Genomic DNA, 18690 nt, shown 5'->3' with positions numbered 1-18690 from the left:
TTTAATAATGAAAAAAAGAAAGAAAGAAGGTGTGTGTGTGTGTGTGTGTGTGTGTGTGTGTGTGTGTGTGTGTGTGTGTGTGTGTGTGTTTTGACCTTAGATATAAAGCTGGTTGTGGCATCATCAGGTATGCATACTCTCTCTCATTCACTCACACACACACACACACACACACAGAGCATGAATTTAATTAAGTTATAGATGCCCTTTACAACACTTCTGCTGCATTGTGAATAGAATACCTCTATGTATCATATCACCCGTGCCTCTTCAACAGTTCACAGTGATGTTTGCATTTTCAGTTTCCTTCAGTGAAAAATGTTCAACCTTTTTTCGGCTTAACAGTATGGAAAATGCAAAGAGTCATTTGAACATTCAGTTCACGCTGTGCTATACTGAAAACACATTATTAACACGTTATTGATGTTTTACTTTGGAAATGAATGTTTTGTTGTTGTTGTTGTTGCTGAAAATACACACTCATTTCAAATCTGACTGCAAAACACTCCAAAAATGTCGGGACAGTCGATTGTTTAGCACTGTGTGACATCAGCTTTTCTTTTAATGACACTTATTAAGCGTTTGGCGCTGAGTGAAGACACCACTAGGTTAAGCTTGGCCAGCGGAAATTCCCCCATTCATCCGTTATGCATTTTTCAGCTGCGCGACTGCATGTACGTGGTCTTCGGTGCTTTATTTTGCGCTTCATAATGCGTCACACGTTCTCAACGGGAGACAGGTCAGGACTGCAGACAGGCCATGCTCACACCCGCACTCTCTGCTTATGCAACCACGCGCTTGTAATCCGGGCAGAATGTGGTTCAGCGTTGTCCTGCTCTGGATCGCAGCATTGTGCTACTGTCCATCTCAGTTGAGACCGAGCCCAGAGAAGTCTGCGGCGCTTCTGGACAGCTTTGACGTACGGCTTCTGCTTTGCGTAGTAAAGCCTTAACTTGTATCTGTGGATGCAGCGGCGAATGGTGTCGACTGACAAAGGTTTACTGAGGTATTCCCGAGCCCGTCAGGATATCCGTTACAGATTAACGATGGTTTTTAAGACAGTCACGTCTGAGGGATCGGAGCTCACACACATTCAGAAACGTTTGTTTGACTTCCAGAAATTCAGCTTTCTTTACTGGCCCCCAAAGAAAGCAAGAGCACATATGAGTGTGAGAAGCAACTCTTACACCTTTATAAAAAACATTTTTTTTAAAGTGATCAATTTGTGCAACTGTGATGGGTATTATTCAAGCTGTTGCTTAATGCGAAAAGTCAACTTTTAACTGATTTGATCCTTACCCAGATTTTAAGGTTAGGGCTAGGTGTACCAGTATTTAGCTACAGGTCAGTGGAAATAACCCACAACCAGAATTAGGAGCTTTAGGGTATGTTATATGTGTCAGAATATAGAACATCATTTAGGACTGTGTGAGGGAGAGAAAGAGAGCGAGAGGGACAGAGAAAGGGAATATAGGTCATTTAGAACTCTGTGTGTGTGTGTGTGCGCGTACTAACACACTGTGGTTCGTCTCTCTTTTGCCTTTAGGACATTTTTCTCCCTTTCTGTCTGTGCCTGTCTGTCTGCTAATTTTCTCTGTCTCTCTGTCGTTCTCTCTTCCTGACCCACTTCCTCACCGCCTCCCCCTCACACACTACTGAAATAAACACACACTAACACAAAAGGCAGCACGAGGACACCCGTTTTCTGAGGACCAGTTTGAGATTTTTCTCGGAGACGTACATCCTATAAATAAGTTCACCACGAGGGTTGGAGGACAGAACGCAGAGGAACACGGTTACAGACTCAGAAGAGGCTCCGCCTTGTTCTGATCGACGTGTCGTGGTCGACTAAGTAGTTTATGTCTGTGGTTTTCAAAGTGGGGGCGCCCGGGGGGCCTCAACAATTTGGTGTGAAAAATAAATTCTCACCCTCGGACAACCACACACACACAGAGTCAATTCCTATTGTAATGTAAAGATGTAAGATGTAATTATTAATAAAAAAAGGGGGATATATTCAGAAGTCTGTATTTTTAACGTGTTTTAAAGACATCTTGCAAAAGGGGGCCCTCGGTCAAATGTTAATGTCATTTGGGGGGCCTTGCCCTGGAAAAGTTTGGGAACCCCTGGTTTACGCATTTTGCAGAATCGAGTCTAGTGGCTAGACAGAACCACTGGCAGTTAGTTGTTGCATCAGCCAATCACATCATATCTAGGTGCCTGCCAATCAAAGTTTGCTTGGCCTAATAATAAGGAATGTAAATCATTTCGTGCCTGATCCATCCTAACGCTAACACAAAGCGATACATCTGGTGGAAACCTGACACTGTGAAGCATTGTGGTGGCAGCATCGTAGAGGAACGATGCGTTTCATCAGCAGAGACGGGGAAACTTTGTAGTAATGGTACAAACAATGGATGAGCACGTCCATAAAAAAAAAAATCAACAAAACTTTAATGATCCATTATGACATCGAACAGCTCAATAATACAGCGGTTGTGCTGTTATTATTATTATATAGATTATAGACAGGACAGACTCCCAGACGCCTTTGCTGTAGACTCCGAGCTCCAACCCTGACCCCGCCCCCAAGATGAAAGCGGAACTCTTATTGGCTCTTGGTGCAGTCGAAGGGTTTCCACCACTGAGAGAACTGCAAGACCTTCTTGCGTTGATCGTCAAAGTTCTCTCGTATCGGTTTCCTCCATCGTCTCGGCTCCAAGTCCAACATACCGCCAAGGATCTCCTGTTAGAATATGGGGTGTTAGGACATGTGTTTGTGTACACACACACACACACACACACACACACACACACACACACACACACACACACAGTATCTCACAAAAGTGAGTACAACCCTCACATTTTTGTAAATATTTGGTTATATCTTTTCATGTGACAACACTGAAGAAATGACACTTTGCTACAATGTAAAGTAGTGAGTGTACAGCTTGTGTAACAGTGTAAATTTGCTGTCCCCTCAAAATAACTCAACACACAGCCATTAATGTCTAAACCGCTGGCAACAAAAGTGAATATACCCCTAAGTGAAAATATCCAAATTGGGCCCAATCAGCCATTTTCCCTCCCCGGTGTCATGTGACTTGTTAGTGTTACAAGGTCTCAGGTGTGAATGGGGAGCAGGTGTGTTAAATTTGGTGTCATCGCTCTCACACTCCCTCATACTGGTCACTGGAAGTTCAACATGGCACCTCATGGCAAAGAACTCTCTGAGGATCTGAAAAAAAGAATTGTTGCTCTACATAAAGATGGCCTAGGCTATAAGAAGATTGCCGAGACCCTGACACTGAGCTGCAGCACGGTGGCCAAGACCATACAGCGGTTTAACAGGACAGGTTCCACTCAGAACAGGCCTCGCCATGGTCGACCAAAGAAGTTGAGTGCACGTGCTCAGCGTCATATCCAGAGGTTGTCTTTGGGAAATAGACGTATGAGTGCTGCCAGCAATGCTGCAGAGGTTGAAGGGGTGGGGGGTCAGCCTGTCAGTGCTCACACAAGTGTGTCTTGCCTACAGTCAAGCATGGTGGTGGGAGTGTCATGATCTGGGGCTGCAGGAGTGCTGCCAGCACTGGGGAGCTACAGTTCATTGAGGGAACCATGAATGCCAACATGTACTGTGACATACTGAAGCAGAGCATGATCAGTATGCAGTATTCCAGCATGATAACGACCCCAAACACACCTCCAAGACGACCACTGCCTTGCTAAAGAAGCTGAGGGTGAAGGTTATGGACTGGCCAAGCATATCTCAGTCCTAAACCCTACTGAGCATCTGTGGGGCATCCTCAAACGAAAGGTGGAGGAGCACAAGGTCTCTAACATCCACCAGCTCCGTGATGTCATCATGGAGGAGTGGAAGAGGACTCCAGTGGCAACCTGTGAAGCTCTGGTGAACTCCATGCCCAAGAGGGTTAAGGCAGTGCTGGAAAATAATGGTGGCCACACAAAATATTTACACTTTGGGCCCAATTTGGTCATTTTCACTTAGGGGTGTACTCACTTTTGTTGCCAGCGGTTTAGACATTAATGTCTGTGTGTTGAGTTATTTTGAGGGGACAGCAAATTTACACTGTTACACAAGCTGTACACTCACTACTTTACATTGTAGCAAAGTGTCATTTCTTCAGTGTTGTCACATGAAAAGATAGCATCAAATATTTACAAAAATTTGAGGGGTGTACTCACTTTTGTGAGATACTGCATGTGTGTGTGCACATACTTACTTTCCCAAAGTAATATGGAAACTTGTCCTGATTTTCGATCACGTGAGCCAATCCTCCCTGCAACCCGAAATCGACCGAGAAGTACGGCAAACCACGAGGAACCTGGACACACACACACACACACACACACACACACACACACACACACACACACACACACAAAGGCGTGATAATACTGAAGAGAAAAATGTGAGGTAAGAGCCTGAATCATGAACGAGTGTAGGTCTCACAGCCTGTCTGATGTTCTTGGAGGACAGATCCACCACCTTCTTATTCATCGCCCACTCCTCATCACACTCCATGATGGCTTTCTTGGACACACAAATGACACAAGCAGCTATTTTAGTGGATTAAGTGTGTGTGTTCTCAGGCCTTTCAAAAGGAAGACCATCACACCTGGAGAACAATAAATCAGCACAGAGTTGCATTAAGTACAGAAGGTGTAAAGACTGATGAAGGATCTGCTGGTCTAGCCCTGTTATCATGGTCCCAAAGCTGGATAGGTCTCTCCATTTCTGCGTCGACGTTTACCCGCTTCTGAGTCCATGAACTCCTCGAGAACCTGAAGACACTCTGCTGACTGTCAGTTTCTCTCTTGGTGGCAGTCCATCTGTCTTGGCCCCTGTATCTGTGGGTCCCTCCGTTCCGGCCCCTGTATCTGTCTGTCCCTCCGTTCCGGCCCCTGTATCTGTCTGTCCCTCCTTTCCGGCCCCTGTATCTGTCTGTCCCTCCGTTCCGGCCCCTGTATCTGTCTGTCCCTCCGTTCCGGCCCCTGTATCTGTCTGTCCCTCCGTTCCGGCCCCTGTATCTGTCTGTCCCTCCGTTCCGGCCCCTGTATCTGTCTGTCCCTGCGTTCCGGGCCCCGTATCTGTCTGTCCCTGCGTTCCGGGCCCCGTATCTGTCTGTCCCTGCGTTCCGGGCCCCGTATCTGTCTGTCCCTGCGTTCCGGGCCCCGTATCTGTCTGTCCCTGCGTTCCGGGCCCCGTATCTGTCTGTCCCTGCGTTCCGGGCCCCGTATCTGTCTGTCCCTGCGTTCCGGGCCCCGTATCTGTCTGTCCCTCCGTTTCGGGCCCTATATCTGTCTGTCCCTCCGTTTCGGGCCCTGTATCTATCTGTCCATCCTTCTTAGGCTCTCTACTTGCCCTTGTATCAATCTGTCTCTCTGTCTCAGGCTTTCTGTCTATGCCCCTTTGTCTCCATTCCTGTATCTGTAAGTCCCACCATTACAGGCTTTCTGTTTCTCCCTCTGTCTACCCCTGTATCTGTCTGTCCCTCCTTCTTAGGCTCTCTACCTGCCCTTGTATCTGTCTGTCTCTCGGTCACAGGCTTTCTATCTGTCTAACCCTATGTCTCAGGCTCTGTTTCTGCCCCTGTATCTGTCTATCCCTCTACCTCAGGCTCTCCATCTCTCTGACCCTCGGTCTCAAGCTCTCTGTCTGCCAATGTATCTGTCTGTACATCTGTCTGTCTCCGCCCCTGTATCTGTCTGGGTCTCTGTCTATGCCCCTGTGTCTCCGTTCCCGTATCCGAGTTACCTTGAAGTAGATGGGTGCCATATCGCCAAGCTCCCGTGGAAGTGGAACACACTCATACAGCATATGCATTCGCTTCTTAGGGTTCCTGTGAGTTTCCAAAAACACGCAGTCGAGACCAAGCGACTGGAACATCTGAACCAACGACTTGCGGAACACCTGAAAGACGGAGATGGAGGGGAAAATAATTACATGTGCATTTCATTCGACGTAATATATTACCGAGTGTGTGTGTGTGTGTGTGTGAGTGTGTACATACCTGTACTTCATTCCACACGTCCTCGTCAAGGCCAGTTGAGCAGCAGTGGTGCTGCAGTGGTGCGATGAGACAGTGTCCCTCAGTCAGAGAGACGCTGTTAGGGAGACAAAGATACACCTACACACACACACAAATGTGTGTTAAGTCAAACGTGTATATATAGGGTAATTAGAATGTATAAGTATATTAGCATGTGGAATAAATCATCTATATAGCATGTGAAGTAATTAGCAGCTAAAACAGTGCGTGTGCGCGCGTGTGTGTGTGTGTGTGTGTGTGTGTGCTAATTAGCACATCGCTAACTAGTTTGGAGGGAAAATATACCAGTGCAGAAATACTACTATTTAACGTAGTTAGCTAGAAAAATTAGCATCACAGGGAAGTGTCATATGTATGGTTATTAGCACGCGAGACAAGTAACATGGGGTAAACTGCTGTGTTAACACCGCTGGGCTTTGGGATGAATAGACTCGAGTAATTCGCAGCGTGTGAGATAATGACGTTAAATACGGTGTGTAAAGGTAATCAGTGTGTGTGTGTGTGTGTGGGATAATTGGCATGTGAGAGGTAATTAGCATGTACCTTTGCTCCGATAGCCACCACCAGGTGTTTGGGCAACTCGGTGTTACTGAAGCAGAATGGACATTTATCCATTTGAGCAGCGAGGCTCCGCCCCTCACCCATCGCTCGCTTCCTTGCTCTCTCTTCATCAAGCCCCTCCCTTTCTCTCTGAGCTGCGCTCGATACGAACATGTCGTCCAGTGTGTAGTTATCACCATCCTGCTTGCCCATCATCTAACACACACACACACACACACACACACACACACACATTAGAGCTTTAGTACGTCAATGTTCTCTGAGCTTTAGTACGTCATGACGTTCTCTGAGCTTTAGTACATCATGACGTTCTCTGAGCTTTAGGACGTCCTTTAATGACGTCCTAAAGCCGCGAGAACGTCATGACGTCCTAAAGCTCAGAGAACGTCATGACGTCCTAAATTTCAGAGAACGTCATGACGTTCTCTGAGCTTTAGGACGTCATGACGTTCTCGCGGCTTTAGGACGTCATTCCAGACTTAAAGCTTTCATACGACATTACGTTCTTAGCGCTTTAGTACGTTATACTCTTAGAGCTTTTGTACATGTATGTTATTACTGTCTGAAAGTTTTCACTAAGCTGCAATGTTCTGAAAAGTTTAATACGATGTTCAGTTCTCTCAGCCTTAGAACTTCATTACCTTTTTAAAGTGCTAGAACATTATGATGTTACAGCTTTGACGGTTTGTGTGTTCTTACATTTTCTGAAATGAAATGATCTTTCATTAGTTTATCGTACTTCAGTACATTTTACTCGGGGTTTAGTAGGTTTTTACTTCTTTTTTTATTTTTATGATGCCTTTTATGTTGTTCTAGGTCCTTAAGTTCTTAGAGCTTTAGGTCATTGCTCTGTACAGTGTATTCCCAAACAGTAATCAGAATAAGGAAAACAACAAAATAACCCGACTTTCATTTTCACACCTGTATTATCACACTATCACAGTTCTTATCAGGATCAGTACGTGTGTGTGTGTATGTGTGTGTGCACACAAGACATCATCTCCGTGGAAACAAGGTCTATGGGAAAGTGTGTGTTCTCATCCTTGACATGTTTGATTGACAGAGTGAGACATTGCATCAGTGTGTATCTGTATGTGTGTTTGGGTGTGCAATGCGTATACACACACACACACACACGTGACACAAAGACACACAACTGCTGTTGCTGACTTGGCACTCATCATGCACACACAGCTAAAATAAGTACATATTTTTAGCATATTCGCCATGGTAACACCAGAGCATTTACTCTAGAGAGAGACAGAACGCTAAAATGTGCAATGTTTGGCACTTTCAATTCCAGTCTCCATGGTGACAGTGACGTCTTTGTAAGTTTATTAATACAGTTTTCACCCGCCATGTTACACACACACTCAGGGGGAGCAAAGAAGAGAGGCAGAGAGAAATATTCACCATCTGTTACATTCAGTCTGTGTGTGTGTGTGTAGGTCATTGTATAGCTGTATAGGGCACAAGTTTAAAAACAATGAAACAGCAATCTGTGTATGTCCGGTTGCCAGATAAGCATAATGTACAAAAGACACGGTGAATAACTGCCTTTTTTTTTTTTTGGCAAATTAATGTTGGTTGCCAGATTGAGAATTAAAGTCCACCATGACCAAATATTAGAATTTACTAGTTTGTGTATATGGATTGCCAGATTGTAGGGCCAACCGCGCTGATTAGGTGTGTGTTTTGGTTTCCAGATTAAAATGGAAGGTTGCCATATCAACGCCACAATTAGTGTATTCTGGTTGCCAGTTTGAGATGGGTATATCCCTCGGAATTTATCCGTAGATGTAGCTGCTAGAAGATGTTTGGGTTGCCAGATTTAAACTGCATGTAAAAATGCCTGTGTGTATGTGTTAGGAATGTTATCAGCTAGTGGTCCAGATAATCCTGATTACCACAATGTAGTGTGAATTTAGAGTTGCCAGATTGTGGTAGAAACACCCACCTTAGCTGCCATGCGTGAGTAGAGGGCATTCTGATCCTGAGCTGAGGTCATCTTCTCCCGGCGCACCATCTCTCTCAGATTCAAACTGTCATCATCTGCAAAGTAACGCACGCGCTCGCCGGCGACATGGGTCTCGATCTGTGTGCGCGCGCGCACACACACACACACACACACACACACACAAACAAACAAACAGAGAGGCACATAGTTAAATGATTTAATCACCCCTGTTGATTATTTGTAGTTTAACATTTGAAAGGGTGCTCAAGAGGCTCTTCACACACACTTCAGTGAGAAATAAAGAGAGAAGTGTGTGTGTGTGTGTGTGTGTGTGTGTGTGTGTGTTGCTAAAGGTGCTACAGTAGTCATTGGACTGTGACTCACTGTTGGCTTATGCTCACATTTAAGGTTTGGAAATAATGTGGAATAAAAATAATAATAATAAGAAGCAGAAATGAATTTACAATGGTAATAGTTGGCAAAGCGCTGTGGTATAGGAGGAATAAAATACTTCGGGGGGATTAGAGTAACTCCGCTTCGCATCGGATGCATCGCATCACCCTGACTGTCGTTGATTATTTTCCTATAGCACTATGTTACAATAAACACTAATGTGTGTGTCTCACTCTTACCGCTTTCTTCTTCCTCCTCCCTCCTTTCGGCTCCACGTGCTGTGAGGGGCCGCTCACTGGCCACGCTCGTCCCGATTGGTCCGTTCTGAACAAGACCACTTCCTGCTCCGCCTCCTCCTGCACAGACACCTGACAGCAGGAAAACAATTACATAAACATAAAAACATACACACATATACAAAACCAGACACATGTATACATACTGCTGAACATGAGCGCACACACACACGGCACACGCGCGCGCACACACGGCACACACGTGAACTCACCCGTTTGGGTTTGTGGGCGTGATTCTCTCTCGCCTTCCGCGCAGATTCTAGCTGAGCTTTCAGAGGGTCCATTAGAGCCTACACACACACACACACAAAATATTAATTGTTTAACACTGATATGGAACGCAATATGCAAATAAGACAACAATGTATGCAAATGAAGCAAGGATATGCAAATTAGACGTCTAACAAAATGAGCATCCTGCTGTAAGACAGGAGTACGTGGTGTTTAGTGTATTAGTAGCGTGTCATTTGGTTGTAATTCTGTTAGATCACCTCTTTCCACACTACCATACTAATTAGCATGCACGTCCTGTGGAATACAAACTTGCATAAACATAACAGCATAATTCTTACAGTAGTGTGCGAATTAGGACAGAACCGCAGTTCACATCACGTCACATCACATCACAACACTGACTAGAATAGTACACTTATAGTGCTGAAGAGAGAGAGAGAGAAAGAGAGAGAGAAAAAAAGAGACAGAGAGAGCGAGAGGGGCGTGGCTCAGTGGAGCTTTATCACCTCACCGTGTTCCCCATGAGCTCAGCCTTGAGAAGTTTGGCCCCGAGTTTATTCATCTCCTCATCTGTCAGGATACGCACTTCCTCTTCTTCTTCCTCCTCTTCCTCACTCTCTGAGCTGTAATAATAAATGAAATAAACTAACAGTCTACTCATTTTACTTTAGATACACCGTTAAACGTATTCCAACAATCCAACTGTCTTTATTCAGATTTAAAGCAAAGTGGGTGTGGTCTAACTTGGAAGGGTTTGTTTGTTTATTAAATATGAACACTACCATTACGCCGCTGGAAACCCGAAATCCCGGAGGAAACTCCGCAGACGTATTGGTGTCAGCATGGTGCGTGAATTCTGGCTCGGACAGTTCCTCAACCTCAGCTACCTCACTCCAGTTCATCACTAGTCTCAAGTAACGATGTGTGTGGCACTGTTTATTTAATCCGGTTGGGTTGTTTTTTTTAAACAATAGTAGTAGATTAAATTAAACCAATCATGACACTGACCAGGCCGTTACTAAGGATGAATGAACGCATGCTGTAAATTTATTGAGCAGGGTCACATGTTCATGTTTTCATTCTTCTTCTCCTTCCTTTCCTTCACTGCTTCCAGTCATAAATATTAACACTACTACATAAATCTCCATTTATTTACGCTTACGTTCATTTATTGTCAATGAAATCAACATCATTTATCGCATTTAGCATTTCACAGTTTCACAGATGTACCTTCGTCCCCTACCCTGAGTGTTAAAAAGAAAAGTCAAATAGACCAGGCTAAGATATTCATCGATATGTTTGCGTCACTCTTTCCGAGTGGAATCGAACATAAAAATCGGCTTTTGTATCAGTCACGTCGGAATTTTCGCTTCTTCAATCTTCAACAGTTCAAATCGGGTCTGGAGACTGAGAGGAGGAGCGAGGATTTTTCAAGCCAGAAACCAAGGGCGTGCAAACTTTTGCACCCGGCTGTTGTGATTAAAAGAACTTACAGAAAAATGAACATGTTGATGAAAACAGTCTGAAATACAGATGATCAGTCAGCAGCAGCGACCTCTCAGATCACACACACACACAGAGAAAAGATGTGGTAATAAGAGACACACTTCCTTATAAGTCGATCTGAGCTCTGAATAACTATTTACAGTGTGAATATTAATATTTGTTTAAATTCAACAAGGATGTGTGTGTGTGTACCACACTTGTGGTGTGTGGGTCACAACTGATCCATCATGCAACACAGCTGTATGAGCTCATCTCAGTAGAATAAATTAGTATACACACGTACGCACATTTAACTGAGAAATACAGTAAACACACAGTTGTGTCTAAGAAGTGACCTCATTTGATTCTCTCCTCCTTCCTGTCCTGTGTGTGTGTGTTCTCACCTGCTCTTCTGCGCCGGTGCAGTCTTACTCTCTTCCTCTCTCTTCGGTGTCCCTGACTCCTTCTCTTTCACTCCATCCTTCTTCTCCTCTCTCTCCCTCCATGCTGCATCATCTTCATCATCTCCAGGTTTGAGGAAGTTTCTTGTGCTCTGATTGGATGAAGAGGCCGTCAATCCAGGCCTCCTAAAGGCCGCCCCCAGAGGCAGGAAGTCGTCAGAGTCGGAGGGTTTGAGGAAGTGTCCTCTTTCTCTCTCTGGCCCTCTGTCTCTAGTCATGTCTTTCTGTCTTTCTAGATCCTTCTCTCTGTCCCTGTCTCGCTCTCGGTCCCTTTCTGTCCACCGGTCTCTACCCATGTCCCTCTGTCTTTCCTTGTGCCTCTCTCTGTCTCGCTCTCTGTCCCTGTCTGGCTCCCTGTCCCTGTCCCGCTCCCTGTCCCGCTCCCTGTCCACCTCTCTCCTCCACCCTTGTCTCCTTCCTTCTCCTTTCCTCCCCACGTCTCTCTCGTCTCTCCTCTGTGGGAAGGCGGCCTCCTCTGCTTCCTTCAGTCTCTTCTGAAACTGCTCCATGGACTACAACACACACACACACACACACACACTTTTCTGTTTCAGTCTAAACAAATTTAATTTCTATAAATATCACACGTGATTTGTACACATTATTTAGGCCTGGAGCGATTTTACTTCCCGCTCCAGGGTGGGTTAGTTTCCTGTAGACAAGGACCGATTGGGGGCGGAGCTTGCAGGACAGAACCTGATTGGTCGAGTATCGCTTAAGTGTTTTATATCAGTAGGTATAGCAGGACAGCTTCACCACGCCCGTGTTCCCCAAGAGGTCCCTCAAGAGAATGTTTAAGGTGTCTGTGTGTGAGTGTGTGTGTGTGTGTGTACCCCGTATCTCTCGGCCACCACGTCGTCCAGGCTGCGCTGCTCTCTCTCTGCCTGCTCCTTCATCCTCTGAAATGACTTCATGAGCCAGCTCCGTCCTCCATCATCCACCACGCCCGCTGAGAGAGAGAGGGAGAGAGAGAGAGAGAGAGAGAGAGGGGAACAAAGTATTTCTCTGACTACATCTGTCTTTGTCATAATCTGCTTGTCTTTCTCTCTCACCAAATCACCCTTAAATTACCAAGCATGTTCATGATGTGGCTGATTTACATTTAGCCACGCCCACAAAACTCCATAAAAGGTCAAGTTCACAGAGAGCTGAAAACGACTAAACAGTGAAAGAGTGCCTTCTTTGTCTAAGTTTGATAAATGAGGCCCAATGCTAAGACAAATAGACAGTGTGTGTGTGTGTGTGTGTATGTGTGTGTGTGTAGTACCTTTAGTAACTGTAGTACTGGCGTCTTCCTCCAAGGGCAGCCCACTCCCTCCGTTCTTCCAATAGGGATTCAGCTCCAGTCTGTGAAGGCCAGCCTGAAAGATACAGTAGTTGGTCGGGGCTTAAATATCACCCTTCAACACACACACACACACACACACACAGAAATACTGAAACACACACACACACACACACACACACACAAAGGTCACCTGTTCGAGGCTCTGCGCTTTCTTTCGCTCCGCCTCTTTCTCCGCCTCCTTCTCTGCACGTCGCTCGGCAACCGATGTCGACTTCAGGGCCAGGAAGTCAAAGGTCATCCACTCGTCTCTCTGCTGAAGAGCCGAATGTTAAACGACGAATGCAAGTGAAAGTTCCAACACTCTCAACCAACACTCTTTCACACACACACACATACTCGTGCAAACACAAGATTTACTTACTTGAGCACTATTAGTTGAGCTACTCGCGGTCTGAGCCTGGCCCGTGACCTTCCATGCTTTATCCACACTTCCTGTTGTGGGCGGAGCCTCCACCCAATCATCAGAGTCCTGTAAATAATCACCACGGGGACATGATTGACATGCAAATGAAAACCAAGGACACAAGAAAAACATTAAAAAGGGGACATACACAATCACTAAAGATACTTTACAGCCATTATTATGCAGAAAACGTAAACAATGAGCAAGCAGACCTAAAAATGTTCTTGAACAAGCACCGAGGAGGAACGTAAGAATGGAATGTGTACTAGTAAATGTATGTAAATGTAGAAAATACTATGTAGACAATCAGCGAGGAGACCTCTGAGCTATCGGACGAGCGATCGCCCTGGGATTTCGCCTTCTCTTTCTTTGCTTTCTTCTTCTTCTCCTTCTTCTTCTTTTTGGATTTCTCCTTTTTCTTCTTCTTGCTTTTCACCGTAAGGTCCTGAACGGTCACAACAACAACAACAACAACAACAACAACAACGTTAGGAGGTGGGGCTTAAAAGGAGAGGGTCGGTAAGAAAATTAGGCTAAGGAAAAAAATGTTATTCTGGTTGTCCAACACTTATGTATGTACAGAATATTTTGAATATTTTCAACTACATTTTGATACAAATAATGGATATAGTATCAATAGAGTATTATTTGTAGTATATGTGTTATAGCCAATCCATTCAATAAAGGAATCAATGTTTGAATTTAAGAGTATTGCTCACATTATAGCTGTAAGGTTAGAAGCACAAATAGTTTCATTATAGCATTATTTATCATCATAATTCCATAACTCACAGTAGACATGTTACTAAATGTGTTATATAATCAGTAGTACTATCAACGTAATTCTCAAATCTGCAACCTATGCCTTACATATTAAGTAGGGAATAAAACACACCTCATTGATCTGCTGCAGCCGTTGCTCAACATCTGGGAGCATCCAGGTGTCTTCACCACGAGCCTTCCTCTGTTCCTCTCTCTGCTCGTCTTCCTCATACTGACGCTTGGCCTAGAGAGTGAGAGAGAGAAGAAGTAGAAGTCGTCTCTTTTAGTTCATCACAGTGTGTGTGTTCAGTCTGCTGCCGATGTCACGTTGTGGAAAGAGGTTTCCAGAGTCTATGCTAGACCTGACTCCATGTACAACTCCAATAAATACAATTTTTAAAGTCCCATCCACTCATACATGGCCTTTCACTAAGAAATCTGTCATGGTGAGGAAGTAAAAATGCGTTCGGATTTCTGGTCGGTGTTGATTTTAAGCACAGAGCTAGTCTGTTTGTTTTGTTTTGTGTGTGTGTGTGTGTGTGTGTGTGTGTGTGTGTGTGTGTGTGTGTGTGTGTGTGTGTGTGGAGGAAACTGATGTCACATTCATTCTCATCACTGGTGTTTGTGTGAGTGTGTAAAGCTAACACAGCTTGAGGGGAGATAACAGCACATCACTAGGATTAAAAACAAACAAATAAACACGTGTGTAAACGACACATCACTGGAATAGCACATTGTGATGTATGTGAATGAGTAGGCTCTTTGAGTAAGCCCTTAGGAGTCGACTCTGAGTCAGCCCTTAGGAGTCGACTCTGAGTCAGCCCTTAGGAGTCGACTCTGAGTCAGCCCTTAGGAGTCGACTCTGAGTCAGCCCTTAGGAGTCGACTCTGAGTCAGCCCTTAGGAGTCGACTCTGAGTCAGCCCTTAGGAGTCGACTCTGAGTCAGCCCTTAGGAGTCGACTCTTCGAGTAATTTCTTAGGAGTCGGCTCTCTGATTCAGTTCTGAGTGTTTGGCTATAATGAGTCTCTTCTTTGAGTCAGCTCTTAGGGTTTGGCTATTAGGAATTGGCTTTTTGAGTCAGTATTTAGGGGACGGCTCTTTGAGTCAGTTCTTAGTAATCGGCTCTTTAAGTCAGCTTTTAGGTGTCGGTTCTTGAGTAGGCTCTTAGAAGTCAGTTCTGACTAGTAATTAATATTAGAGCTGCAACAACTAATCGATAAAATTGATAATAATCGATTCTGAAAATCTCATTATGGATTAGTTGTTCTGCGCGGCACGGGGGAGATTTACTCATTACGTTACTTCTGTTCTGAAAACACACTCCGGAGAGTAGATACTAAAGTTGTGTCCCAAATGAAGTACTATACACTTACACTATGTGCTAGTGTCTAGTGTGTGGATTTTAGAAAGGTAATATCATCACAAATTATATCACTAATGTTTTTTTTTTTTACTAACCGAAAGTATAAGCCACTTCCTAGTTGACGGCGCATGACGTCATACGCACGCTAGCATTAGCAAACACCCGAGGCACAGACACTGACTTTCTTCAGTTTACTTTCTGTCAGCGTTACCCTTTATTCCCAACATGACCTCAGTCTCCATCAGACAGAGAAATCATCACGTGACTGTGGAAGAAAAGTCCTCTAAAGCAAGCGAGCATTTTATATTAAACACCGCAGAGATCAAACAGTGCTGCACGAGCACAAACATGTTTATATCCAAAATGCTCCACTGTGTGTAAGGGGCAGGGGAAACTGGTGCTAACTGCTTAAAAGGTTTAGTTTAATTTAAGTTTATTGTCATTATATGGTGTATTTGCACGCTTGCAGTGTAAATTCTGTTGTTTATTATAACGGAAGTGATGTGTTAGTAAGGAGACCGCGTTGATCCTCACGCGCGGTGCTACACAGTGTAGCGCGAGTAAGATCTGTAATGACTAATTAAAACATTACGATCGGAAGTAAACACAAGTAAAATAATATTCCTAAAGGCAGTGAGGAGCAGAAACCACAAGGTGCAGTGAAAGAGAGTTTTTATTATTCATTTAGGACTGGAGTTTAATTCAGTGCTTTTTGTGCATCCGTAAAAATAAGGCATGAATACTAATATATATATGTATATATATATATATATATATATATATATATATATATATATATATATAAAATTTATTTTATTCATTTATATTGTACATAAGTATTTGTGCATTATTTTTATGGATGCACAAAAAGCACCGAATTAAACTACAGTCCTAAATTAAGATAACATATATTCTGGTGTGTGTGTGTGTGTGTGTGTGTGTGTGTGTGTGTGTGTGTATATTGAGTTATTTTCTGTTTTGGACAAACAGTTGTGTGAAATTTTAGTCTGAGGTTTATATTTGTAACACTCAGTTTGTGGATTTTATTTTAAATAAACAAAAAAAAGGCACTAAAACTTTGCCCCACCCCATCCGATTAATCGAACAGGGAAAGAAAGAAAGAAAGAAAAAAAATCGGCCAACTAATCGATTATGAAATGAATCGTTAGTTGCAGCCCTAATTAATATTGCTTGATTTCTTAAAATGAAGTGAAACAATTTCGGCCAAAAGAACAATCGCTGCTCAAAATATCCCAAACTGTCCCGTTTACAAAAAACAGGAAAAATAACAAATGAGCCATTTAGGAACATATAGGAAGGAGTCGATTCATATTGGTCAACTGAATCAAATGATCTGACTCACTAACAAGCTTGACTTTCCATCACTTGTGTACGCACTGTGATACTACCACTAAACACCACACACTTGTAGACTGTAGCAAACATTATTTTAATAGTGCATTTATACATGAAGCAAAAAATACATCTTAAATGACTCATGATTGGACATATTGTGCACGACCTAGAATGCACAACTTATTATTAAAGACCGTATTGAGTAGTACACTTATTTAGGATGTGGAGAGACATTAGTATTCAGTATTCCATATAGAACACTTGTGTATTGAGTAGACAGCGATTTAGCATTCGGCTAAAAACATTAGCTGTTAGGCGTCGATGGTTCACGCGGAGCATTGTTTATTCATTAAAACCCGTTTTTGTGTATCAATCTTAACAATAATAAAACACACATTTATTAAATCTATCATGAATCCTAATTTACCTTTTGGAGGACTTCCTCGCGGGCTTTGCGCTTTAATTCTCTTTTCTCCTCGATGCTACCTGAGCTTTCAAACCCACCCGCGTAGGCAGCCATGACACTGCCGGAAACCGAGGCGTGAGGTACCGCAAAACACAGTGTGCAGTGTCGTAAAACAAACTGTAACTGCCCAACAACAACAAAAAAGCACAAAAATACAAATCATGGGTACATTTATTACTTAAATTAGTAAATTTTGATAGCAGTAGGCTAAATTGTTGAATAATTTGTTTTTCATTTGAAGATTAATTCAAGGTTAGTTTGGTTTGAAGAATACACTCTATATGCATATAATATATTAAATAGATTTCTGTTAAGTTTGTGCATTCATTCAAAAGGCTCTGCATACAAAGAATGGGATATCTGAAGTTCAGATTAACGAGATGGAATTTAATAACAATGTGAAATTAAACCATAGAACTCTCTCTCTCTCTCTCTCTCTCTCTCTCTCTCTCTCTCTCTCTCACACACACACACACACACACACACACACACTTTGTTTGTGTGTGTGCCCTCTGGAATGAAGAGATGAGGTTATACAAAATGAGCTCCCACACTGCACAAAACTAGATCATCAATGCAACCACTGAGCCACAACATGGTCGATAAAGCTCACAGGGAGCTCATCTCTCTCTTTATCGCTCTCTCTCTCTCTCTCTCTCTCTCTCTCTCTCTATCTCTCACTCCCCCTACACACAAAGCAGTAAGCCCACCAGTTCTTCTAAGACCCAAACATCCGCAGTCATTTATATTCACACTACAAAGTGTACGTATCTAACTGGCTGCATCCCAAATCCAGGCTTATCGTCACAGTCATAAAGTGCTGCCTCAGGCTGCGTTCACACTAGCTGTGTTTTTTCCTCACTCAACCACCGGTGCATATCATATACGTAATCCTATATGAAGCAACCACACGGCAATCAGAATGCGGACGGTTTCAAAAGTCGCCTTATTTTGTGCCAGAGCAAAGCAATTCCAACAATTACAGAAAAGTACAGCAGAAATGTCAGAAATAAGGCAGGTTTTCGCCATCTGAACAATCAGGTCAAAGCTGAAGAAGCGAGAAAACAAAACGACAAGATGGAGCGTTAGGAAAATAACTGTTGTTAGTGAGTGAATATATATTGAACTCTACAGAGAGATTTCAGTCGGCAGTGTAATTAGAAATGACTGCTTCATCCAATGTGGCTTCATAAAAAAGCCTAAACACTAATAGCACTTTATCTAATCTTTAATCTTTATTATTATAACACATATTTATTTTATTTACCTTTTTAACCTCTTTCTTACCGTAGTAATGCACGTTCAGGAATGAATGTAATTCATTCTATTAATTATGTTGTGGAATCTAATGTGGTTTTCTTCTGTTGGGGCACATCCACCTCAAAGTTCAACATATTGTGCATATTATCTAAGATGCTTTTCTGCTCATCACGGTAATAAAGAGTGGTTATTTGCGTCACCGTATCCTTCCTGTCCACTCAAACCAGTCTGGCTGTTCTCCTCTGAGCTGGCTCATCAACAAGGTGT

General features: G+C 43.4%; 1 protein-coding gene across 2 annotated transcripts; it reads right to left on the bottom strand.

The window, feature by feature from the left end:
• Window positions 1-2430: 2430 nt before the first annotated feature.
• Window positions 2431-17268, bottom strand: cwf19l2 (CWF19 like cell cycle control factor 2). 2 transcript variants are annotated; one of them, XM_047161374.1, is made up of 18 exons: window positions 17125-17268; window positions 14111-14221; window positions 13535-13660; window positions 13174-13281; window positions 12943-13065; window positions 12732-12825; window positions 12298-12413; window positions 11408-11976; window positions 10030-10141; window positions 9497-9574; window positions 9228-9356; window positions 8596-8733; window positions 6621-6833; window positions 6039-6155; window positions 5783-5938; window positions 4478-4558; window positions 4248-4349; window positions 2431-2746 (listed from the first exon to the last, which is right to left on the bottom strand). In XM_047161374.1, exons 1-18 carry the CDS (start codon window positions 17215-17217, stop codon window positions 2609-2611), a joined length of 2604 nt encoding a protein of 867 aa, XP_047017330.1. In that variant the 5' UTR covers window positions 17218-17268; the 3' UTR covers window positions 2431-2608. The 2 variants fall into 2 exon arrangements, with proteins under 2 accessions (XP_047017330.1, XP_017346471.1); XM_017490982.2 differs by having other exon boundaries at window positions 12943-13062.
• Between the last annotated feature and the right edge of the window lie 1422 nt (window positions 17269-18690).

Source organism: Ictalurus punctatus, chromosome 17 (assembly GCF_001660625.3).
Source record: "Ictalurus punctatus breed USDA103 chromosome 17, Coco_2.0, whole genome shotgun sequence".
NCBI classification, from domain to species: Eukaryota; Metazoa; Chordata; class Actinopteri; order Siluriformes; family Ictaluridae; genus Ictalurus; species Ictalurus punctatus.
Note: the sequence above shows the minus strand (reverse complement) of the source record. Positions and strands in the feature narration are given on the sequence as shown.

Coding starts and splice junctions, on each gene's coding strand:
- cwf19l2 (XM_047161374.1), bottom strand. CDS start 17,217: ATGGCTGCCTACGCGGGTGGGTTTGAAAGCTCAGGTAGCATCGAGGAG. Junction 13,661..14,110: donor GGCTGCAGCAGATCAATGAG/GTGTGTTTTATT, acceptor GTGACCGTTCAG/GACCTTACGGTGAAAAGCAA. Junction 13,066..13,173: donor GCTCAACTAATAGTGCTCAA/GTAAGTAAATCT, acceptor TCGGCTCTTCAG/CAGAGAGACGAGTGGATGAC.